At 40.2% G+C, this 26,063-nt stretch overlaps 2 protein-coding genes across 11 annotated transcripts in view; both read right to left on the reverse strand.

Annotated features, from left to right (window-relative positions):
• Nucleotides 1–1,176: 1,176 nt before the first annotated feature.
• On the reverse strand, nt 1,177–14,126 carry DONSON (DNA replication fork stabilization factor DONSON). The gene is made up of 10 exons (XM_024102742.3): nt 13,719–14,126; nt 11,345–11,422; nt 9,162–9,365; nt 8,556–8,734; nt 4,831–5,009; nt 4,607–4,727; nt 4,400–4,495; nt 2,913–3,111; nt 1,959–2,165; nt 1,177–1,583 (listed from the first exon to the last, which is right to left on the reverse strand). Exons 1-10 carry the CDS (start codon nt 14,007–14,009, stop codon nt 1,446–1,448), a joined length of 1,692 nt encoding a protein of 563 aa, XP_023958510.3. The 5' UTR covers nt 14,010–14,126; the 3' UTR covers nt 1,177–1,445.
• A 1,357-nt stretch (nt 14,127–15,483) lies between these two features.
• The window catches only part of CRYZL1 (crystallin zeta like 1), a 35,774-nt gene continuing 25,194 nt past the window's right edge, over nt 15,484–26,063 (reverse strand). For 7 of the 10 annotated variants that reach the window (XM_008165243.4, XM_008165241.4, XM_008165242.4 and 4 more), the window contains 5 exons: nt 24,369–24,467; nt 23,138–23,259; nt 22,514–22,619; nt 19,212–19,257; nt 15,484–18,530 (listed from right to left, as the gene is read on the reverse strand). In XM_008165243.4, the coding sequence (XP_008163465.2) occupies nt 18,431–18,530; nt 19,212–19,257; nt 22,514–22,619; nt 23,138–23,259; nt 24,369–24,467 (473 nt within the window). In that variant the 3' untranslated portion in view covers nt 15,484–18,430. Of the gene's footprint in view, nt 18,531–19,211; nt 19,258–22,500; nt 22,620–23,137; nt 23,260–24,368; nt 24,468–26,063 lie in introns of all 10 variants that reach the window. The other 3 variants (XM_065590103.1, XM_065590106.1, XM_065590108.1) reach the window with 2 other exon arrangements.

A 26,063-nucleotide genomic window follows, 5' to 3' on the forward strand; every position in this document is an offset into this window, starting at 1 on the left:
TAGGTGGTTTAGAAGCCAAATTAGCAATCAGCATTACCCAAAAGAGTCACAATAGTTGAATTCGTTGTTCCATTTACTATAGTACTATATATTGATATTTAAACAATATGACGGGGGAAATAGTCTTTTCGCTGTGAAAACAACAAGGAGTCCGGTGGCACCTTAAAGATTTACAGTTTTATTTGGGCATAAGCTTTCGTGGGTAAAAAACCTCTGAAGAAGTGAGGTTTTTTTACCCATGAAAGCTTATGCCCAAATAAATCTGTTAGTCTTGAAGGTGCCACCGGACTCCTTGTTGTTTTTGGATACAGATTAACACGGCTACACCCTGATACTTGACATTTTGCTGTGAGGAAAACAAATTGAATAAGTATTTTATCAACTACAACTGGTTAATAGAGTAAAAGCATCCTGATTGGTTAATAATTAAATCAGTGTTTTAATATCACCTACTGCAGGAGACAGGTTAGTCACTTGTGGCTTGTCAGTCTCAGTTGTTATCACTAAAACAGTGTGCTTTTCATTGTTGAATCCTTTCAAAATGTACTCTTAAAGTGACAAATTACCTGTCACATGAACAGGTTAGTCATGGTTCAGCTTTGGCAGAATACAATCATAACGAAACAGCAGGTTGCTGTTTAGATTCTGTTGCAGGTAAAGCTATCCAGTTTCAGAGTTAACTGAACATAAGTTTATTTAACTGAACTTACCAATAGCATTGAAATCCTTCCCTTTTAGATGACAGCTGTGCTTCCAGTTACATTTCGTTACTGCGAAGAATAAACGTTACTTGGGAGGGACACCACTCTCTTTTTTGCTTTAAGTTTCATAGTGTAAAGGAGTTAAGTTATCATGGGTAAGTGTCACAACTTGTGATACTGATTAGATTAGTTTCTCATTTTATACCTTTAAAGAAATGTGAAGGTTTACAATTACAATTCATTTAGCTATCATGGTTTAATCTAGAGGACAACCACTATTTAATCCAATCATTGTCTTTATACTGAAACAAGGAATCATTGACCTCCAGTGTCCAATAGCAGAGGAGCCACTTCACCTTCTGTAGAAACTAGAAATGGTTCCTCTAACAGTTCTGTACTCTTAACAATGGTGAAAATATATTAACGCTTAAGAGGCCCTCACTCTTATTCTAAAGAAGAGAAAATACAAGATTACTGTGTTTAAAATTTTTATTTAAAAACATTAAAAGACAAATGCAGCTGTTGCAGGTTTTGAGAGGGGCAGTGTTCTTGCTGGACTATTCAGAATATTTGTTTTTCCACTGAAAGTTGCCTTATGAGCAAGGATGTGTGCAACAGAAGTTCTTACCCACTACGTCCAAAAGCTTTTGCAAGTAGGCAATTCTCCCTTCCTGGTACACGATAGCATCTGTAGAGTGTTGACCAAATACCACTAGTCTCATTTCATGAATTAAAATAGCATACTTAGGATTTCCAGATGTAAGCATAATCTCTCATTTCTAGGAGTCGTATAGAAGACTTTCCTAATGTTGGAAGTTGAATCAATTGATCCAACGTTTTAAGATGCAATCCACACTTAGTGAGGTCCTTCCACATAGTTTCCTGTAGAAATTCAGTTTCACAAAACAGGTAGATAAGATGCTTTTCTTTCAAACTACTAATTGTATTTTATACCCATTTTTGTGCCAATGAGCAGTAGATATTGAAGAGCTGCCTAGTCTACGGGTGGAGTAGCAAATGATAGGGACTGGGTTAAAGCCATCAGTTTAATGAACATGCTTTTCCACCGTTATGACTAGGAATCCCAGCCTCCTCACTATTGATAAAACCTTGTAAACTGGTTACTCTAAAATGGCCAACAAGTGGGCGTTAGCCATTATCCCAAGTGAAGAGCAGTTTTTTCCATTCAGTAGTCTCATTTCTAGTGATAAAAAAGTATTAACCCTAACATGGAAGACACCCTTTCAGTCTACTTACCTTATTTAAGATTCTCTCTGTGTTAGTGTTAAACACTGCTGTTGGCTCATGGGTGTATAATACAGCAGAAAAAGCTCCCCTCTGTGCAGATTTGAGCAGCATGGTCAAAGTATGCAGACAGTGAGGCATGACAGGACCCGTGATCTCCAAGCTAAATATATCGTTATAACATGAGTGAACCGGTGTTTTCACATTGATGCTTCGAGCCTGAAGACAGTAAGTTACATATTCAGTGTCTGATACATCAAGATTAGTGACAAACCTTATTTTTCATCTACTTCAAAATTAGCTTTAATTCAAGGTTCTTAAAGCACTTTATGAATATTAGACATTAAGTTATTCATGGGTTATAGTGTGATTTTTATTATATAATATACTAAACCCTAATACACATGAACACTACACAATATGGTAGGTAGAGTGCAACTGCACGGGGAATGTAGTTTGAGAGAATGTAAAAAAACCCATAACGGAATTTGGCCATGATACCATAATTAATAATACTATTCTTTAAGCTCCTCTGCCTCTTACGGACCATTGGTAAGTCACTGTTTCAGATCATATCTAAAGTGGGCAGCTCCAGCAGCCAACATTGCTCAAGAGATCTAACCAGATTATCAGTACAACAGGAGTTTTAAGAGAATATGTGAAAAGAGCAACCTTAGTGATTGGGGAAGGGGGGGGAGAAAGGTGGCAAGTATTGTTTTAATCCTGTGTCTTGAAGGTGAGACTATGTACAACTAAGCCTCCAAATCCTTTAAATCTGTGCTACAACCTGAAACCCCAATAGAGAGGTTTGTAATTAAACTGCTAATTCAACATCAAATTATAAACAGCACAAATGGCACCACTAAGATATCTCTGGAGGGGCAGTAACCACAAAGATATATGAAGGAACAAAGCCTTCCCGAAGACAGACAGCACCAGAACATCACTCTTTCCTTTGCGTTTTACCTTGAGCATTTGCATTGTTGCACCTCGAAAAGCAACTGGGGACAGCAGTGTTGGTGGGAGTCCTGCTTGAGGGCCTGCAGCAGCTACTAAACTCTTACAGTTTATCAAGAAGTTCAGCAACATGAATGTGTTTGTTCCTTTCACTAATGCAACAGATTCAGGCTTGTGATCCACTTGCACTTCATTTTTCTCTTTACGGCTATGTTGATATGGGTCAAAGGAAACATACAAGAAGTTTAAGGGCATCAAGTGCACCAGACCAAGAATTAGTCAAGTAAAAATTCACTGAAAAGAGGTCTATGCTAATTTACATTTGCTCTGGAAAGGTAAAGAACTCAAAAATAGCTTAGGCCTAATCTTTAGCTTCATTGAAACCATGAGGCGAGGAATGTTCTCCAGATTGTTTGTTTTGTAATTAACAAGTCATTAAAGGGCAATTGTTTAGTTTAACAGCCATTCATGGAGAGCCTTTACTAAAACAGTTTTGTGTTTGTGGTTTTAGAAAAATTGGAGTGTGAAATAAAAGTACTGTTCCCAGTTTTAGGTTTGTACTAGTACATTATAAGTTTGTGTAGACATATCTTTAACCAAACCGTCAGCTTGTCTAATAAAAGTCTTCCTACTGAACCATTCTGGAAGGTGACAAAACAGCTTATGATCTGTAGGGGTGAAGTGTCTTTGATATCACCACACTGGTCATGTATAGATTACTGAAAAGGCAGTTGAACAAAGGAAATTTCACCTAGCATGCTATGTATGGCTTTACAAGTGAAGTTTGCTGATTATTCCTTATCTTGGCAGAAACAGGTGGAATTGGTTCTTATATCAAAATACAAAAACGCATCAAGTACAAAGACACATGCCATAATAGTTTGGATATGGATGTGTAGAAATACCAGTTGACAGAAAACCTAGAACTGACATGATTTGTTGACATCATTTCATCACAGGCACCCACCCTGTAGCTGTATAACAGGTGGTATATTTCTGTTATGCCACATGGAATCTATACTGCCTAGTATTGGGTAAAATTTATAACCAGATAAGCTTGAGCCAGAAACCAATTTTTCCATAAAAAGAAAAATATACTTTAAATACACAGGTAAGAGAGAATGCAGTTACTATTACTCTAAGCCTAATCAGAACACAGATCAGTAACAGGTGTATTTTCACTCATTATGTTTTATATTGTGATAGAATCTATGTTAATATTTGGTACAATAAAAAGTGTAGTCACTTAGTGATCCTGTAACAATATTTTCTGCTTTAAAAAAAAATGCAAACCCGCACTGTTAAGTATAGAAGGAGATACAGCATTTATGAACACTTACTGTAAAAATCGTATCACTAACTGAAAATTCTACAGAATCATCATTATTGCACAGTCATTGATGGACTACGATTCAAAAACCACCGATCTTCACAGAGAAATGAAGTACTCCAATGCATGTTTTTGGATATAGTATATTATGGTAGTCAAAGGATACAGTTTGATAGAAATTGCATCTGGCTTTTTAATCTTGTCTTGGACTCCCATCTCCTCAAGCCAAGAGAAACTTTCATCGTCACTCACTCCTTGTTCCCTAGGAAAAACAGATTAAGATGGTTAAAATACTCCACATTAATATCTATTAAATTGTCTAGGTAGTGGCAAGTGCATTTAAATTCCAGACACAGACAGTTTTGTTACATACTCTCCATCTTCAGTGTTTTTGCCTGTTTCAGGACTGTTCACTTCTGTATCCAAGTTTGTTTCGGAGTTTTTCTGTGTCTTGCTCCTAGTTTCTTCTACCAAAGGTAAAGAAAATTCTATGCCTGAGTAGGGAAGGTAAGCAAATGAATGGTTTACATACATAACTGTGTTAGAATGTGAATTTTGTATGTTATTCAAATCTCATTGGAAAGAACTCCGTCTTACCTTCATTTCTCATGGCTTCCCTTAAACCCCTGGTTGTGGGGGAAATAACAGCTGTGATAACATCACTTCCTGCAAGGCCTGCTGCACGAAACAGCACAGTAAATTGGTAGGTACAAACATAAAAATAGGGACACAGCTTGGCTTTGAGAAGATTATATAGGGAAGTAAAACTGACAGACCTGCAGGTTAGAGGAAAGAGAAGTTATAAAATTTTAGATGACCATTCTGTAAGAGACTTTTTTTAAACTATTGCCACCTACTAAAACAACCACCTGGATCTCAAATAGGTTGAAATAAAATACTCCATAAAGTTTCTCAGTTTTAGGGTATTGTAGATAACATGCACCTAGTATTATCAGGTTTGAAAGAGGTGATCTTGGAACATCTAGGGCCAAATTTTCAGGACTTATCATCCACTGTGCTGAGATCTTTTGATAAAGTCTGGCCCTGATTGTAGATGCTGAGCTCTTTTGAGAAGTTTACTCTTTAGTGTATTAATTCCCACAAAGCATTAAAGGAAACTTGTTAATAGTTTTGCAAAATTCTCTCCAATCAACAGCTAGGCTTGGAAAGGCATTCAACACAAAAAGTTAGCTGTAGAGTCTTAAGACTGGCTATTGAGAGTATTCAGCTCCCTTTACTATGGTAGAAAGATTTTATAAGAACTTTGCATGTCTGCTTCATGTAGCCATGAGAAAGAGGTTGTCCTACTGTAGTAACCTTCAAATTTTACAAACACCTATTTTACAAGTGATCAATTTTATGAACCATTTTTCCCGGGGGGGGGGGGAAGGGGAGAAGGCACAGATTGGGGGGGGGGGGACACAAAAATAATCACTAAGGAAAGTGGTGTCTATGAAGAACAAGTCAATATCTCTTTACATTTCAATGCATCAGAAGTTGCTTTGCAGTGATTCGAAGGCCAAGAAAGCAATGCACCATACTGCAACATATGCACTGTACCCTATGGTAATTTTGAGGTGTTCACTTTTAAGACCTCCTCAATCCCCACTAGTTTGTAAGATATGGATTCTATTGTAGTAGCTATTGTTCAAGAGTTGCCTCTGTATTTACACTTGTAGAATATGGTGTCCCTGGTGACGAGCTGTGAAACTACCTTGATAGAGTTATATGCAGTGTTGTTGTAGCCGGGTGGATCCCAGGATATTAGGGAGACAAGGTGAGTAATATCTTTTATTGGACCAACTTCTGTTGGCAAAAGAGACAAGCCATTTCACCTTGAATGGTTCCTTGAAACGTGTGTGTTAACTATAAAAAGAACAGGATACAGACTAACACGGCTGCTACTCTGAAACCTGTGTTAACTGTTTGCTAAACAATCTGTTCCACCTTGTACTTAACGGTGTAGTAAGTTTTTTTCAGACCTGCAGAAGAGCTCTGTATAAGCTCGAAAGCATGTCTCTCACAACAGAAGTTGGTCCAATAAAAGATAATACCTCACCCACCTTGTCTCTTTGATAAAGTTATGTCCATTGGGAAGGACAATGAGAGATCTCACATGAGGGTCATCAACCTACTCTACTTGAGAGAGTGCAATCCCCCATCTGTCTCAGTTTCTTCCCCCAAACCAGAGAGGCCTGATGTTAATTAGAATTCCAAGATAAAGAGGAAGGTGGGAGGACTATCAGTGCAAACCCAGAACAGTTATTGGTAAGTAACCTTTCTTCTTAGAAAGCCTCTGTACATTCCCCCTGTGGGAGATTAGCAAGAAGTGCCCCATCAGAATGGCAGATGGTGAGTTTTTAACTGAAAAGGGCTGTAGCACTGCTCTCCGAAACTAGGCATTGGAGAACGATGCTAAATCCAAGGAGCAGTGTCTGGTGAAAGTGCATCAAACTCCAACTCGCTCCTATGCGTGACTCCACCCTGGGAACCTTCCTAATGCTTGCTACTGACACTGTGGTGACTCTCATGGAGTAGGTCTTTAAATCAGGAGGTACTGGATTCTTAGATAATATCTATACATCTCCTTAACCAGTGAGAGTCTGTTTGCTAATGGGCTCTCTTTGGCATCTCTCCACATATGCGATAAAAAAACCTATTAGATTTTCTAGAGGCCATGGTCTTTTCCAGATAAGAAAAGAGCACCCTCACTAGGGTATGGAGGTAAGTTTCCTTGGGTAGGTATGGGGTCTGTTACGAACAACACGGGGAAGGGAAAACATTGATAGGTGGGATCCTGAGATCACCTTAGGCATGAAGCTGAGCTGGGCCTAATGGCACACTTGTCTTTGTAGACCACAGTGTAAAGGTTTGGTGATCAAAGCACTAAACTCACTAACCCGCCTAGCAACTGTACCTACAGATGCTCGAGATGCTTACACTAGAGGCTCACGGGAAGGCCCCATTAGCTTTGTTAGACAAGATTTAGGTCCCACAACAGCAGAGGCTCCCTAAAAGTGGTGATGGGAGACTGTATTCACCATGCCCTTCAGGAAACTGGAGACTGTAGGCAGAAAGAAGATTGGTTTGCCCTTAACCAGAGAAGAGTCCAAGTTAATAGGCATTGAGATGCCTGGCTCCAGAGAATTGTGGAGAAGAGGTGACAGTAGTGCAGTTAATCTCCAAGGCCCTTGTGGGTTGGAAAGTATGAAAGAAGAAGAGGGATGTCCCTGTCCCTTTCTTCTTCTACTTCTGCCCCTCTTGTGAGATGAGCTTCCTCTTCTATTGCCTTTTCCCAACAGGCACCTACATAGACAGGTGTCTGCAGTGAAGGAGAGATTTGGAGTCAATGTCAAGGGCAGCAGCGCTGAATGAGGAGTAGGCTGTGAGGTGGTCAGTTCTTGTGTCATCGCCAAAGCTACTGATGCTTTCAGAGGCAGTGCCAGTTTGGTCTTGGGTGCTGCTTTTGATTTCCCAGCAGTGCTGGATAAAGCATTTGCTCCTAGAATGAGGCAGAGGAGATTCCATCTTGGGCCCATGATAGAAGGCAGCAGAGAGGCTGGACTGGCAAAGTGAGTCTTGTGTCAGAGAGCCTCAGCAAGGAGACTGGTCTAGGTACCTCCAACAGAGCCAGAGTATCAGGCTGTAGACACTGAGAAGCCAAATGAATCTGGAGACTCAAATGTTTCCCCATTCCAGCGTGGGGAGTGAAGGTGTGGGAAACTGCACAGTGGGTCATCGAGTAAATCTTTGTTCAGCTATAGAAGGCACCAGACATGAGTGACAGTCTCCAGTACGATTTGGAGATAGGAGGTATGCCTCTTGAAATCTTTATGGGACTCTGGCCCTGACATGACCCTAGTAAGGGGCCAAAGGCTCTTGAGATAAGGGCAAGCTATGTATACTAAACTATCCTATACTACTATACACCATCTTCTTATTTTCTCGTAAGTTAGACTAAGGGAAGATCTAGCCTGAGGACAAAAGCAAGATATGTTTGCTTTCTTTGGTAGTGACAAAGAAACTGAGGCATTTGGGGGATGCATGCACAATCCCTTATACAGAGTAGGGTGATGATGTCACCATCATGTGAGGTCTCTTGTGCACCCCTAATAGACACTGCTTTGAGACAGTTCTGCAGCTCAACAGAAGGGATACCACATACTCACAAGTGGGAACACAGAGACCCTCAAAATGATAAATATTTTCTTGGCAAAAGTGTTTTCCACAGGAATGAGGACAACAAATATATAATTAAATTAAAATACAGTAATCCAAGTATTTGGGTTTACCAAATCCAGAAGTTTTTCAGTTCAACTTACCACTCACTCATTAGAACCTGTTGCAGTGTTTCATCATGTGACCAAAGACTAGTCTTTCCAGCTATTTTCCTATCTGCTCCAATACGAGGGAATAGCTGTAGCCATGGCAGTGAAGGGTGAAGCCAATAAATAAGACTTTGCTGGAATGCACAGCGGAGTTCCGTGGACAGCTTTGGTTCCTAGATTCCAAACACAGTGTTTAATAAGATTGTCTATCTCTCTGAGAAGAAAGATATTACCAGTCTCCTTTTCTGGCACTTCAAGCATTTATTTTACATTATAAACCTAAGGTCTTGTCTACTCTAGTGAATAGCCCCAATTCAGCAAGTGGTAGGCAGCAACTAGGGAACTGCACCAGTACTGTTTGCACTGTTGTACACCCAGTTCAAGGTCTAAACCTTAATTTAACAACCTCACAGTTGTTGCAAACCCTGACTTTCCTTTTTCTGCAGTAGGTGATCAGCACTGGTGCAGTTACACTAGTTGCTCAATAAGGGCTATTCCCAGTGTACACAAGAACTTAAACAAAAAAAAAAACCCTCAACAACAGATCCTCCACACCCAGTATCTCCATTATGTTTAACATGATTACAGGAGAATGATTACCTGTATGCTTTGTGGGAAATTGATTGATGTTGCTCTACAGTGCTGGGCAAATCCTTGAGCCTCTTCTTGTGCCTTTAAATGCTCTGCCCAAGTAAAAGGTTGGGAAGAAGTGAATAGAAGTCGAGTTTTAATACTCCAGTCTGCAGGAAATTCTGTGCTTGGTGAGGAGGAAACATCAGGTGTGGAAACAGGTAAATGAAGATCCTTACAAAATAGAAATAATGTAAAGTCAAAATACAGGAAAAATATTTTTCATCTAAAAACTATCAGTCAGTGTTTTCGGAAAGCATACAGACACTCATGATTCAAGGCATAAATCAACCACGGACAAGGGTTAGGGAAAGTTTTTTCCTCAGAGAAAAAGTTATTTCATAATTGGCCACTACAGGGGTTTCTAGCACTTTCATTTAAAGCACCTGATACTGACAAGCATATAAGATACAGGAATTGATAGACCACCGATAGGAGTCCATGCAAAGAAAGCATGGAAGGCCTTGCAAAAACAACTTTTACCTTTATTGCACTGGACAGAAGCATTCCTTACCCATTGATTGCTATGACAGTAAATATAACAGTACCCAGTACTTAGTCATTGTAGAGGAACACACATGTGAAATTTAAGTTGTTCCTTGTTTACAAATACTTTAAACTGTTAACATTTATGATAATTTTAGAAGAATGTATTTTGTATTTCAGTTTATATCAATTAAAATAGACTAGCCAAAAAATCACTGTTTTGAGTCACGATCACTTTCCAGCTCAGATATACATACTTTCACAATACTGCAGTGTTTGGGTTACAAATGGCAGGAGGTTTTCATCCAAATAAAAACAAGTTGTTTTCACTGACATCTTAAGAGACTTGTCTATGTATTTGTTGTTTTTTTATTATGTACAAGTTTAAGAAGATATGAATTCTATGCCAGGTCAGACCAGTGGTCCACCATTGTTGGTGACTGGACAGTACCAAATGCTTCACAGGAGGTGCATGAAATCCTTTAGGCAGTAAGGGATAATTGTCCCCTTAGAGAAAGTTTCCTCCTAACCCCTGATACAAGTTGGCTGAAATCTAGATTTTGACTGTCAATTTGAAATCTACAGAGAAAAGGTGGGTGTGGTAATATCTTTTATTGGACCAACTTCTGTTGGTGAGAGAGAGAAGCTTTCGAGCTTACACAGAGCTCTTCTTGTTCTGAAAGAGCTGTGTAAGCTCAAAAGCTTGTCTTTCCTACCAACAGAAGTTGGCCCAATAAAAGGTATTACCTCATTTACCTTGTCTCGCTAATATCCTGGTACCAACACAGCTACAACAACACTGCATACAACTTGAAATCTAGTCAGCTTCAAAAAGTTAGTTTCAGGAATTACACCCTACTAAAATCAGTTATCAATGTTTGTAGTTTTACATTTCATTTTTTTTTTTAGGGGTTTCTCTCTTCTGTTACAGCACTGAAATATCTATAGGGACAACAGGGGAAGTGAATGACTATACAAGCAGACAAGAAAATGGTTATAGAAGTTTCTGTGAGAGGCGCAAATAGAAAAATTATTTCAATTTGTTTACATCTCTTTCTGTTACAGTAAATTTACATGCGTCAAGTAGTAAAGATTTCAGACAAAATATGACAGGTTTCATAGTAGCAGCCGTGTTAGTCTGTATCCGCAAAAAGAAGAACAGGAGTACTTGTGGCACCTTAGAGACTAACAAATTTATTAGAGCATAAGCTTTCGTGGACTACAGCCCACTTCTTCGGATGCATATAGAATGGAACATATATTGAGGAGATATATATACACACATACAGAGAGCATAAACAGGTGGGAGTTGTCTTACCAACTCTGAGAGGCCAATTAATTAAGAGAAAAAAAGTTTTTGTTTTTTTTTTGCATCCGAAGAAGTGGGCTGTAGTCCACGAAAGCTTATGCTCTAATAAATTTGTTAGTCTCTAAAGTGCCACAAGTACTCCTGTTCTTCTTTTTGCAGACAAAATATGAATTTTAAGTTGGTGTCAACTTAATACTGAACTTCAAGACATTCTAAGAAAAAGTCCTAGAATTGTAACATTCTAGTAAAATCTAGATGACACTGAACAGAAAGCTACAAAAAAAAAAATACAAAATGTAAGCTTTTTCTGCATGATGAAATGTTAAACACCCCAAAAACAATATTTATGGCTTCCTACATTGGTTAATGTGGTATCTGCTCTTTCAGAACACTCTTCTTTCCAGGTGGATTTATTTTCTTGAAGAGGATCTAAAAACTAAAGAAAGAAAGAGTTATTAACTTAATCTAAAGTACAGCAAAGTTGAGAGTTAAATTGACAATTTTGTTTTAATTTTGTTTGATCTTTAAATGTAATTTCATTAGATATTTAAAACTGACCATTATCAATAGCACATATTAGAATATTTCACCCTCTGGTGGTAACAATTAAAAGGCATTTTGCAGATGTAAATACATTTGTAAGTTTAATGATTTTCTTAGATTGTACTCCAAATGTATTGGAAAGTTTGGGCTCGGAGAGTCCCCTTCTTCAGCTAAATAGCTTGAGAATTATAAAAATTGTACTACTGAACATACACATCCTCCTTTGTGTTAGTATAGTGTGGAGCACACTAAATGAGAGCAACAAGCAAATTTTCCTATTGTTCCTTTAATTGTTTTATACACAGATACAATACTTTTGTGCAACACCACTCCCCACAACCTTAACAGTTAAACCAGTGGAACCTGCTTCTCCCTACCAAAAAGCTTTTCTTAAGTTGTATAAAAGTGGCTTTAATTCTACATATGACAAAGTTTTAAAAAGCCTTGTAAGTAGTTCACAAAACAGCATTATCCCACTAGACACTTCTCCAACCACTACTCATAAAGGAGCCGGGGGGGGGAGGGGGGGGCTAGATTTACAGACTTCAAATAGTCTGAAAGATATCCACGTGACACTAGGACAGGGTGTTAATTCCAGTAGGAGAATATATTTCTCTCCCTTTCTGGGATTTCACTAGGTGCAAGGGTATGCAGTATTCTCTGGGCATGAATTTAAACTGGTTGACAACTTTTTGCCCAAGAGTTTGCTGCCCCCCCCCTTTTTGGGAGGGGGGAAACCAAGTGGCTTTGACTAAACTTTTTTATTTATTAAAAAAGACAAAAGCAAAAGTGTCTTTTAGGTCCCAACCACCACCCGACTCACTTTTTTTCCCTTCAGAGAGAGGGAAAAAAATTCCAACCAGGGATGGGATGCTATTCACCAGAGGTGGACTTTACTAGGTAAAATCACGGTATTTACTGCTCCAGGAAAAACTTGTTTGTCCCAGTTTAAGGCATTTTCTATTTTAAAAACTGTTTCGCTAATGCATACTACCTTATATTTAGTTTTAGTTACATATTCAAATTGTGATTACATAAGTCAGTATATTAATTTAGGGTTGTATAAATAAAAATTAAAACTGCAGTGGGCTTAATATATGTAATTATAATACTGAACATCAGAATGTCCGTATACACTTCGGTTTGGTATTTTCTCAAGGAAGTTGTACCTGTCCACTCATATTTCAGTTTTCAATATTTTAGCAACAAAAATCAAAAACATTTATTTGATTGTATGAAAATGGCAATAATGCAGAGTTGTAGACTAGAAGCATTAAGTAATCAGAAACATGCAGCGTTTCAGACTATCAATCCAGGTCCATTTGGCCATCCAGCATTCGTAGCAGCTTTCTGAGCCTTTTCCTCAGCTACCAATGGATGTACCCAAAGTTTGAAGAGATTCATTCTATGCTTACCAAACTGGCTGGACACTTCTTTCCCACAGTTTCCTGGTTTAAACTGGATTTAGGCCAGTATTTACCAGCACCCTGTCCTAAACTAGTTTTTCCTGGGAAATTACCAATGCTGATTCTAACCGCACCCCAAAACCTCCCATAATTTTTACAAAAATAAAGTTATTTCAATCAACTCTAGTGCTATCGATAATACCTAGCTCTTTTTATCAGCAGATCTCGAATGGTCCGTCTACACTGCCGTAAGAGACCAGTGGCACAGCCACATCTGCCCTGTATCAGCTAACTCGGGCTGGCAGAACTCAGATTAAGGGGCTACAAAATTGCAGTGTGGATGTTTTGGGCTTGGGCTGGAGCCCAGGCTCTGGGACACCCTCCCCCGACCAGGTTTCAGAGCCTGGGCTCCAGCTCAAGCGTCTACACCGCCATCGTACAGCCCCGGCCGCCTGAGCCCCCGTCATCCCACTAGGGGTCTTCTATCTACTGCACTGTAGACCTACCCGAAGTGCTTTGCAAAGGTCAGCCAGTACCCACCCTACTGAGGGGGGACCCAAAGCTCAGCGGGGTGCAGTGACCAGTGGGCCCCTATTAGTGACAATGCCAGAAACACAACCCGGTCTCCTGAGTCCCAGCCCATTGCTCTGTCCACTGGACCACACCGCCCCTATTAGCGCTCCCCCCTCTGCTAGAGGGGCTGCGGAGCAAACCCGACCCCACCCAGCCAAGCCCCCGGGGGCGGGGGTCCGCCAGGGTCCCGTAGCGCGGGCGGGTCGGTACCTGCCAGAGGGGGTGTCTGGGGGCCTGGCTCCCCGGCGGGGGCCGCTGCTCCTGCAGCTCGGGGGTGTCCGGCGGGCGGTGTACGGCGGTGCCGGGGCGCGGCGCGTTGTCCAGGCTGGAGAAGGGATTGCGCCGCCCCGGTCTGGGGAAAGGGCGCGGGGCGGCGGCCGGGTCCGCCTGGGGGCAAGGCGGGGAGGCGGCCTCGCTCCTCCGGGCCCTTTTCCGCTTCAGCCGCAGCGTCTCCGGCGGCCTTTTGAAGCCGGGCGAGTAGCCGGGCACCGCGGCGCACATGGTGGGGCCGGGCCGGGCCGGGCGCTGGCGGGAGCCGGGCTCCGCTCTCCGAATTCTGGCGCGCAAAGCGGCGAGCCCCGCCCCGGGGCGGACCGGCGCCTTCGAGCCTCCCTCGGGGCCCCGCGCTGCTGACGTGAGCACCGACCCTCACGTCTCCCAGAACTGCCTTCGGACGCGGGCGGACACCATCGCACTAGTAACATTTGGTTCACGTTTGAAAGTTTTCTTTGCATCCAGACGATTTAGAGACTTGCTTTTCTAAACGAATTAAAGCTTAAACCCTGGCGCACAGAACAGTGGCTGGGGGTAAGGTGTACAGTATAGCCCCTAATTTGAATCTTGCATACACCCAGGCCATCTGCGTGTATTTAGGGTGACCAGACAGCAAGTGTGAAAAATCGGGGTGGGGGGGTAATAGGAGCCTATATAAGAAAAAAACCCAAAAATCAAGACTGTCCCTATAAAATCAGGACATCTAGTCACCCTACGTGCATTGTATATTCACATCATATGTGCACCTCACTTCTCTGCCACCCATACATATACCATCTGCACAGGGTACATACAGTACACACACACACACAGTGTACCTTATGCCAAACCTGCACTCCTACATACACTATACTCACTGTATGCACAGTCCTGTTAGTATCACACACCTATAACTCACACCAATCATGTCCTGACAGGGGAGTGAGAACTCTTCTTTTATTGCAAAAAGTATTCACAAAGAGGTAATTTAAAATATAAATAGAATGATTTTGAGAAAAATAATTTGCAATTTCAAACTGGAATCAATGTCTATACATTTACGCTTTTGACTTACAGGGAGTGCTGTAGGACTGATGTCAAAACTGGGAGGGGGAAAAAAAATCACTAAAAGTACCAAGATGCTATTTTGCAACAATACACATTTATCCAATATGTAAATAAAATGGTTGGCATGGCGTGGGCAGCAGCTGTATTTATCTGATAATGGGAGTCTGGAAAATTCCAAATGCTTCAAACAAGATGGGCAGAATGTGAGCCCAATTAAGCTTTTGAAAGAAGGAAGGTCTCCTACCCACATCAAGCACCAAAGGAAACAGGCTGTAATCAAAGGTAGAGGGAAAAATTGTCTACCAGATATTAAAATAGGAGGCTATACACTTGTGTTCTTATATTATTCAACCACAAATACTGTGTAGGTACTGGCTAAGTAGCAGCTGTTTACTACTCCTTTTGCTTGTTATATATGTAATGGTACTCAAAGGGCGAATCTGGGTTCCGCTTTTCACCAGCACAAGCTATTTTGATCTGCTCCTGTTACACTCCTTCGGTTCTCTGTCTGACTTTAGACTATATTTCCAAACTGCACCAATTTTTTCCATTCCAGTGAAGAGTCCAACCCACCCTAATATTAATGATAATCTCTTTAAAGATATTAGGAAGACAGATCACTCTTGCCCAAGGAAAAATATGTAGATAAGAGTAATACAGAGGAAAAAAAGATTTATTTGAAGATATATCAAAGCCATTAATTACAGGCTATTTACACAGTAGCCTTACATGTTTACTAGAATGATATATGCTAAAAGAAGCAGAAATGTTATCTAAAGGGATAGAACAGGGAGGAGTCTTTCACACCTGGGCCTTGTCTTCCCAAGTGTTTTTCCTGGCATTAGTTTAGCACTGGTGCCACTGCACTGTTGTGGAGTGAGCTAGTGTAGACCCAATGCAGACATTTTTATCACCGTGTCAAAAAACTTACAGCTATCCAGAGACTGAGGCCACAGAGACAGATGAATTCAACACTTCTTTGGACAGACTAAAGCAAGTGTGTTGTGCTGACCAAAACTGCTAGATGAATATCCAAAGCAGATGCCATTCTGCCTACCAGATCTTAGAAGGCTCTGCTGCACTCACAAGAGAGGAGAAAGCAGTCAAGCCAGCCTCATCAGGAGCTGTGGGAGAAGTAGCAGCTTAGAAGCCTAACCGGTTCTTCCCCCCAAGAAAGTGTCCAAATCCATATCTGGCAGCACTCTGACTTAGTAGACTAGACGAGGCTGAAAAATCCCTTTAGGAGTCTTCTTCTTCTTTACTGGAAGAGACTTTCTAGGGAGGACAACAGGAGCTGCTGGGTGCTCAACACTTTTGAGAATCGGGTCTCTTTATTCAGATGTTTAAATATGGATTTAGGAGCCTAGCTTTTGGCTCCTATTTTTGAAAAACTTGGCATAAGTCTACACGAATAGCTTTAGACTAATTTTAGGCTCTATATAAGTGTATCTAAGCTAACACTCCATAGAGAAAGAGAATGAATTAATTTCATAACTGCTCATGTTGATGGAGAGAGGAACTAAGGGATAGTTAAAAGGGGTGGGGCATTTATACCATCAGTCTATTGTATGTAGGGTTTGAGGGACATGCATATACCCTCTAACCATCACTTACTGCTTTAAAAGTTTCCAAGGACATACATGTTGGCATGCCACTCCTACAGTGTGTGGGGCTGTGGAGGAAATGTCAAGGAGACTATGCCGTCATGCAATGGACCTAGTTCATTCAAATTCACCAAAACAATTTGCAAAATGCTTTCCCCCCATTTATGAGACCAACAGTCAAAATGTACAGAGTACGGTAAAAAAAATAATCAGACTGATAGTTCTAGGACCTAGAAGTCTCTCAATTCTTTTTTCCCTTTGCAATTTTATTGTTACTTTTCTAGTTTTGTTAAACCGATTCCATCTTTGTCATTACATTTTTATTTCCATTCCCTCTATTCTCTCTCCTTTTATTTTGTAGGCACTGAAACTGAAATGAAAGTGACAGGAGAATAAATAATAAATATAATACACTGCTGGATATACCATGGGTTCAAGACTGATTTCAAATAAGAGAGATCAATGCCTTAATGTAATTTTATATGTGTATGTTCTGTATGAAACAGTACCTGTTCTCAAGCTTGCATTATATCACAAACGGAAAAATTAGATTTTTTTCGTACTTCTTATAACCTGCATTATGTGATTTACTGAGGACATGCGATAATCCCAGTGACTAGAAAAACAGCATACCAAGGTAAATTGACATACTGTTAAGGTACAGTAGAGAGAAAAGGTGGGTAAGGTAATAACTTTTATTGGACCAAATTCTGTTGGTAAGAGAGAGACACTTTTGAACTTACACAGAGCTCTTCTTCAGGTCTGGGGGGGAAAAAACAAAACAATTCCCAGATTTGAAGAACAGTTTTATGTCAACTCGAAAGTTTCTTTCTTTCACCAACAGAAGTTAGCCCAATAAAAGATATTACCTCACCCACCCTGTCTTTCTAATATCCTGGGACGAACACAGCTACAACAACACTGAATGCTGTTACTCAGGATTAAATCTAACAATATAATACCTAGATTTCAAAGTGCAAGTGCTCACACTTTGAACCATCCCCTCCAACAGTGATTTAGATTGTACCCAACTGCTCTATTAATGGCTTCAGATCTCAAGCAGTAACAAGCAGTGAAGCTGTAGGACTCATTGAAAGAGCTGTAGGTTTTTCCTTGAGGATGGATGCTGGTGTGTGTGGTGGTAAAAAGGAGAATGATGTTGGACAAGCTGATCTCATGAACATTAGTATATGACTAGTTAATCTTAAAGAGCAAAAGTGAAAGGGTGTAAACGAAAGAACACAGAAGGTGTTTTAGGAATGATGTCAGAGATGGAAATCCAGTTTACATTTCCTACTCTTTAGCCATATAAAAAGGAACAAAGTCTATGTGCAATAAAGTGCATTGAACATTAACAAGAATTGAACACTAAAGCGAAAGACTGACCTCATATCTGCGTAATCTTTCATTCACTTTTGTCTACCTTAATTTTATAGCTATATAAAAGTGTGATGTTATGAAATGGTTGTAGAACAGTAATTCAAATCTTAAAGGGACACAATAAACTTGAAAACAAATCAGTTTGAACCCCCCCCCCAAAAAACAAAAAAACCCCAACCTTGTTACAAACAAGTTGTGCCTACCCCTAGAATCCCTCTGCCAATTTTGCTAGTTTTACTACTACATTTTCTTATATTTTTCTCTTCCCTGTTTAAAAAGAGTATGTCAAAGACTGAAGCAGACTATTCAGATAGTGTTGAATACAAAAAATAAAACTGAACAATCAGAAAAAATATTTTTTCCTCTAATCTTAGATGTTACTTATAACAGTAATAGGAGGAAAAATCAGACAGATGTGATTTTTAAGTTAATGGTATCTCTTTAAAGTTGTTGATGGAATCATTCTATTAGATTTGATACAGGGAAACAAAGTCTCAGTACCAAAACATTCACAGCCCAGACACTATCTTCAGAACTATTTGAAGTTGCACACCAATTTACTTCTCAAATATATTACATATCTCTGTCTCCCAGTCTTAGAAACAAGGAAATTGTGCTTCAGAATTGGATGACTTGTCTTTTTCTTGCTTGATTCTTCTGAACTATTTCCATAGAAACTTTGGCTTCATACAATGGGACTGGTTCATCCAATTGAGGCCTAAAAGGGAGCAATCTGTCAGAATTGTCTGGTGTGCCTGCTCAGATCAATAAGAAACATTCCAAGACTATTGCTGTAGACTTTACATTTTACAATGTCAACTTTACTCCTTAAACAAAATGAAAATGTTATAGCTCTGCTAGGATCCCTGGAAAAACTGCAGAGCTGTAAAGCAAACAGGAAACAGAAGTTTAATTCAAGATATCCTGAATTTTTTTTTGGTGGGGGGAGGGCTACTCTTCCCACTCTCTGTGTAAGCAGTGAGGGATCTCCCTTTTCCCACTTATGACAGCCTCAAATTTTATTGACTCCATCATTCTTCTGACAGAGGAAGCCTAGAAAGATCTCCATTTACAGCCAGCAACACTCTTCCGTCAGGTACTGTTGAGCACCACAAGGTATTCTCTCCCCCCAAGGAAAGAATGTGCTGCCTCTGCTGGATTTCCAAGGAGAGAAAAACCAGGAATTGGACCCAAGTCTTCCATGTGGTAATGCTTCAGGCTAGCCACATGGATAGACCATAAATAGTTTCATATAAATGATTCAGTACAATTTTTCTCATAATGTAGCACTTTGAGTTGACAATATAGGTGGCAAGATTTTTCTGAAGAATAGTTATTTCTCAGGTTAAAAACTCAGTATTAATCAGAGTTTGTTTTCACTATGGTACTTCTGTCTTACCTGAAAATACTATTTGATAACTTCTCCATTACATCTTCTAAGATACGTATCTGAGAGGGCTGTTAAGGTAACAATATATACACAAGGGGCCGATCTTTAAGTCCACAGTTCTGCAATTAGATTTGCCCTGGGCAGATCCATGCATCTGTGCAGAGCTCCGAGGGTCAGAGCTTAGATGAGATGATTTAAAGACTGAAAATAAAGTTAATCTGAGGTCCGTTTGATTATGTGTTACAAACTATGCTTCCTAAAACAAAATAAACAAGGCAGGTAGAAGAATGTATCCTCTAACAAATACATCATCAGTTGATCTGCCACAATACCTAGGAGTTCTAGTGCTGTATCATAACAATTTAAAAAATAAAACTTAAGTTTTACATGATCTGTATGGTGTTACAGCACTAGTTACAATGTCCATCATTAAACAGAGCATGGTGGTTCCCATTCTTTGGAGAATAAGTATGATAAATTTAGGTATGAGTAATCTGTATGAATGATGGATAGCTAGTTGTCTGAAGTAAAAATCAAGACAAGTCTGGGAGCAGAAAAACATGTGAAGCAGAACATATGGATTTACTAAACCGTTAAGGACATGTACAGTGTATAAATGCTGTGCACATTTTCAAGAAATCTATTTTATTTAAACTAATCAGCAACACTCATATCAATGGGAAAAAGAGGGTTTTACTAAGACTATGTCTACTTTACAGACATTACAGCGGCACAGCTTCAGCTATGCCATTGCAAGGTCTCCCTGTAGCCGCTCTATGCTGATGGGAGAGAGCTCTCCTGCTGGCATAATGAAATCATCCCCAATGAGTGGCGGTAGCTATGTCAGTGGAAGAGTGTCTCCCGCCGACATAGCCCTGTCCACACCGGTGATCAGTGAAACTTATGTCAGTCGAGGGTGTCGTTTTTTTCCATACTCCTGACTGACAAAAGTTTTACCGACAAAAGTGCTAGCATAGTCATAGTGGTAGTCTTTAGTATTTTTGCCAGTCACCAGAAAATGTAACTTAAAATTGAATGAATTCAAGAGTAATCAATTTAGTATTCAAAATGTAAGCCATTTCAACCTGATCTCCATGGGATCTCTTCCGATGTTTTTTTTCTGCAATATGTTCACAGTGCGCAGATCACATACATATGTTCAATGTTTCAATATAACAATTCAGGGTAATGCTGTTATTCTGTTTGAACAACTTGTGGTAAATAAAGTATGCTCCTTGATTATAGGCCAACATAAGAGCTTACAAAATAAATCCTGTTTGTTTAGTTAGTTTAAGAGCTAAGAACACAAACTGTATTTCTCAGAATTATTAGTCATTTTTAAATCAGGAAAATTAATTAGAGCTGCACTGAAGTGTCAACAAATAACTTTTTAAAAAGGATATTCATGATTACTTGTTTCCCCACCCACACATCAATGTTCATGTAGACAAGCCCTTTGGTGTGCTTAACTTTGGTTAAACTATTGTGCAATTTAGTTGGGGGAGGGGGACTTCCTTTGCTTCAAGAGTCTCAATGTAGTTAACTCCCTTTTAGAATCCAGAGACTTAATCCTTACATTCCTGTTCTGCTGAACTGCAAAAATGATTCAGCAGATCTCGTGATCTGCAGTGCTGTGCAGAAACAAGGAGGGACCTTAAAACCATCATTAAATTTGCAACAAAAGGTATAGATATTGTTTTTTATAAAAAGAGCCACTCATCTCTCCAACAGCGCGCACATGCGCACAGACACACAGGGCTCAATAGAATGTAGGTACATAGAATTTGCAAATAGGGTACGATTTCTTAAAGTACAGTCCTTATGAAGACAAAATTAGAACAATGAGTTATTAAATATTTCAGTTTAGTCATTACAACGCAAAAGTTAAGGTTTGTAGATGATAAAATTAATGCCTAGAAGAATGGAGAACAAGTAATCCCTACAATTTAAAAACACAGACAAGACTTGATTTAAGGTGCCAGATCCTCAGCTGGTGTAATTCCAACACAACTACATTGCCTTCTATGGAGTTAAGCTGATTTACACTGGTTGAGGATCTGGGCCCTAATATTTTACTTTCTTCAAAATATTTGTTTTAGTTTTCTGTTCTGTTTTTCCCAAAGTACAGTAACTCCTCACTTAATGTCATCCTGGTTAATGTTGTTTCGTTGTTATGTCACTGATCTTTTAGAGAACATACTCGTTTAAAGTTGCGCAATGTTTGTTTATAACATTGTTTGGCTGCCGCCTGGTGGTGAGTTGGGGCTTGGAACGAGGGTGGGCTGGCAGCCCCCCATCAGCTCCCCTCCACCACCACCACCAGCACCAGCACCTCCTGTCCACTGGCGGGCCCCACAAATCAGCAAATCTCCCCTCCCTCCCTGTGCCTCCTGCCTGCAGCAATCAGCTGTTTCGCGGCATTCAGGAGGCTATGGGTGGAGGAGGGAGTGGGGAGGAGCGAGGACACAGCGCGCTCGGGGGGAGAGGTGGAGTGGGGGCGGGCATAGGGCAGAGCTGGGGGTTGAGCACCCCCCAGCACTTTGGAAAGTTGGCGCCTCTGCAGCTGTGCATGTGTTGTCTGGAGGAGGGAGTGGTGCACTCCAGCGGGATAGCGTGGGTTCATCATCATGTTCAGTTTCCACAGGGAAGTGTTTGCAGCCACTGCCGTGTGTCTGTTGTCTCCTCCCTCCCTCGGTGCTGCCTTGTAGAGTGTGAGGCTACATTAACAATAACGTGTTAACCCTTGAGGGCTCAGCCGAGTGCTAGTTCATCATTTAGCAGCAAGGCATTCCCTGGGAAATATCCCACCTGATATCAACACAGTTGCTTTAGGAGAAGCTCAGGGAGCTCATTAGCAGGTCCCCAGAAAATCCTTTGATTAGAACTCGTTTAAAACTTGTGCTGTATATGCATATAATTTTTTTTGTCTGGCGAAAAAAATTTCCCTGGAACCTAACCCTCCCCCTTTACATTAATTCTTATGGGGAAACTGGATTCACTTAACATCATTTTGCTTAAAGTCGCATTTTTCAAGGATATAACTACAACGTTAAGTGAGGAGATACTGTATACACTTAGAGGGAATCTACATAAAAAGTTTGGTCATAGCAATAATGAAATATACATACAATGATATTCCAAACAATGGTTAGTATGTTTCTGAAGTAGCAAAACATTTAACCACATGGTTAAAATTTAGCATATGCTTAGGTGCTTTGTTAGATTAGAGTATATACTAGTAGTTTTCTCGTAATTTTCCCCTCTCACAAGCAGATTACTGGTTAGCGTCTAAAATCACCATTAAAGGATATAAAGATACTTCCCTTGTTGCACATTTGACAAATTCCATACTTCATCATTCAGAAAAGAGACTGTGGCTCCCTTAAGAAACAAGCAATGGCTATCTGGAGGGTCCAACTTAAACAAATTAATGGAAACATCATTACATTTTCTCAAATGAAAATGGTATGAGCCAATCAGATTACTGGATGATTGATTTATATTTACTGCTAAAAGATGAGAAAAAACCCTTCCAAATCTATCAGAAATGAACTGATTCATAATAGTTACAACAGTGTAATTTTTTTGAAAAAATGGTACTTGTACGACTGGCAAATCAGTTCAATACTTTGAGCCAAACAGAATGAAACCTTCAATAATAGTGTCCATGCTATTATAGTAATTTCTTTTCTACACCACCACCACTCATACAAAATGACACTGTGATTTGTTATATGATAGAAATAAAGACATTTATTAATGTCCCAGGATAAATACTTGCTGCGGCTTTGGAAGTAAACATCAAGGTTTGTGTGCACAAATGGATGGATATTATTTTAGCAGTGGGAGACCATTCATCTGAGAGACAGAGTTGTATGGACATTTGGTCTAAAATACTCCGTGGTTAAGAGTAACTTGCAGTATTTTGTCCTTACCTGGAGGTTTTTCTCTGTGGTTACCCAGTGTCCTCCAACACTAAGAAGTGTAATGATATCATGTTTGTGTGGCAGCAGTTGCGGTTTTAATGTTGACTCATCTTCTTTACTGTATAATCTCACTTTAAAAAACAAAAGGAATACAAATTATGTACAATGCCTAACAAAATTAATGTTATGTTCAGTTTCCGCTTTATCAGAAAAATATGTTTTGCATATATAAGAAACAGAATCTCATGAAGATTTCTCACTGAAAAGCACATGACTTGTACATTTTACATTTTCCTTATTCTTGTTTTTTCAGTTCAGTCTTAAATTGACTCTAAATATATTTTTAATGGGGTGAAAAACTGTTTTTGAGATACACAGTTTGCAGATCAGTGTAGTAGAATACAGACCAAAACAGATGCATGGCAGTGATTAAATACAGCTGAAATTGTTTTTAGTGAAATATATGCAAAAGCAGAATCTCTATGAAGCAATACCAGTAACATTATATTAATATATATTCCTTTTAATAAATAAGAGCTCAGTGGAAGTTTTTCTAGAAAGTCCCACAAATGTTTTAATTACCATTAAAATAGTAATAAAACCTGTTAACTATAAAGCAAGTCGTATTCTCAGCATAGGAGGTTTATTTACTTTCACTCTGGGCTTTAATGCTCATACAAGGTGCTGACTGACAGCACTGGAGATTTATGTCTTTACTTTATCCACTAAACAGCAAAAACAGCAGTAGTACAAATTTCCTCCACGCTGATTCCTTTTCAAACTAAAAGAAAAGATATCAGCCAGGATTTAGATGATGAATTTTATTTATTTTAATGATCAAAAAATGTCCCAGTTTTAGTCATTCAGCACCATATATTGTCCATGGGAAATAAGTTATTTGCAATATAACTGTCCAAGGAGTTTTATTTAAAAGTAACGTAATTAGTAAAATGTTCACTTAACTAGTAATATAATTAGTAAAATGTTTACTTAACAACTAATACTAATCTGTATGACTGTGTAATAGTACCAGATACTTCCATTAAAGGGTGACATAATCTCATACGCTTAAGAAGGTCTGGCATTCAGAGGCACAAGTGCATTTGCACATTGTGGGAGAACAGACACACAATTGTTGTTTATTATGTAGGTGTGTTTTTTAATTGATGTGTTTTGCAATTTGTCAAAAATAAAAATATTTAATACCACTCAGCAGAGCAATTCTGCAGCAGTTACAAACCTCCAGCATCTAGGACAATATCCACTCCCAGCCCGCCTGTTTCCTCCAAACAGCTTTCTGCCACATCAATCTTACCATTTGAGACATCAATGACTCGAGCTAGACAGGACAGGAAGTTTGGTCAGTTACAGTAAGAATCTAGAACTTAAACCCAAAGCAGAACACATATAAATGGAGTTTCTATTCTTTAAAATGAGCTATGAACAAAATTGCAGCAAAGCAAACAAGTCCAGCAGTTTCTATTCTCCAAATTATTTAAGACCAGTGATTGAATTTACTTAAACAGAACGACTAAAGTATATTTAACAGCATTTAAGCTCAAAATGAAATATATAGTGGTGTTTATGACAAGACAGCATAAAAAAAAATCTATCAGTGATCAAAATTAGATGATGATAGAGGTAATTAGCTATACCAATGGTTCTCAAACTTCATTGCACCGAGACCTCCTTCTGACAACAAAAATTACTACACGACCCCAGGAGAGGGGACTGAAGCCTGAGTGGGTGGGGGAGCCAAAGCAGAAGCCCAAAGGCTTTAGTCTCAGCCAGGGGAGTCCTGCTGCCCAGCGCTGAAGCCTTTGGGCTTTGGCCCCGGGCTGTGGGGCTCGGGCTTTGGCCCCCAGCAAGTTTAATGGAGTTGCCAGGGCTAGCTTAGAATGGGGTCATAACCCACAGTTTGAGAACCACTGGGCTATACTATGGAAGCAATATGGACTAGAACAGTGGTCTCCATACTCTGGGACACACACCCCTAGCGGGGCGTGGAGGAATGTTGAGGAAGGTGTGGCTGGGCCTGGGCCAGCCCACATGGGGGACGGGGAGGGAGTGGCTCTTAGCCCCACTCTGCCCCCTGCTTGGCTCTGGCCCTGCCCCCAACCCCAGCTGCGGCCCTGCAAGCCTGGCTCCCGGCCCACGACCATGGCCCAGCTCCCGGTGGGGATGGGGATGGGGGAGAGAGCGGTGAGGACAGGTTCCATTATGGGTAAGGGGAGGGATGTGATGGGGAAAAAATGGGGGCAACTGGACTAGAGGAATGATCAGAAAGTCATCATTTTTAATCATGGTTGTGTCATTGACTTGCTTTGTGGATTTGAGCAAGTCACTTGATCGCATTGCATCATTATCCTCATCTAAAATAACCTTGCAATAATGATAACACTTAATTACCTACCTAACAGAAATGCTGTGAAGATTAACATATTACATTTTTTATATAGATTTTAACCTGTATAGTGCTATTACACAATATCACATTAAAGAATGCTTTCTTGCTCTCTTTTCAAAGTTTTATTGAAGAAAAAGGTGTTGATAAGGTTTACGTTGCACCAACTATCCAGTAGCTCAGGGGTGGGCAAAGTTTTTGGCCCGAGGGCCACATCTGGGAATATAAATTGTATGGTGGGCCATGAATGCTCACAAAATTGGGGTTGGGGTGTGGGAGGGGGTGAGGGCTCTGGTTGGAGGTGTGGGCTCTGGGGAGGGCTGGGAATGAGGAGTTTGGGGTGTAGGAGGGTGCTCTGGACTGGGACTGAGGGATTCGGAGGGCGGGAGGGGGATCAGGGGTGGGGCAGCAGACTGGGGTGCGGAGAGAGGCTCAGGGGTGCAGGCTCTGTGCGGTGCTTATCTCAAGTGGCTCCTGGAAGCAGTGGCTTATCCCTTCTCCGGCCCCTACGTAGAGGCATGGCCAGGCGGC

The sequence above is a fragment of the Chrysemys picta genome, chromosome 1, assembly GCF_011386835.1.
Source record: "Chrysemys picta bellii isolate R12L10 chromosome 1, ASM1138683v2, whole genome shotgun sequence".
Lineage (NCBI taxonomy): Eukaryota > Metazoa > Chordata > Testudines > Emydidae > Chrysemys > Chrysemys picta.

Excerpts from the sequence above, each read along its gene's own strand:
- DONSON (XM_024102742.3), bottom strand. The coding sequence starts at position 14,009 with ATGTGCGCCGCGGTGCCCGGCTACTCGCCCGGCTTCAAAAGGCCGCCG. Across the intron at positions 11,423-13,718 it reads CCAGACACCCCCTCTGGCAG|TTTTTAGATCCTCTTCAAGA; the intron begins GTACCGACCCGC and ends TTCTTTCTTTAG. Across the intron at positions 1,584-1,958 it reads CAGAGAGAATCTTAAATAAG|GAAACTATGTGGAAGGACCT; the intron begins GTAAGTAGACTG and ends GAATTTCTACAG.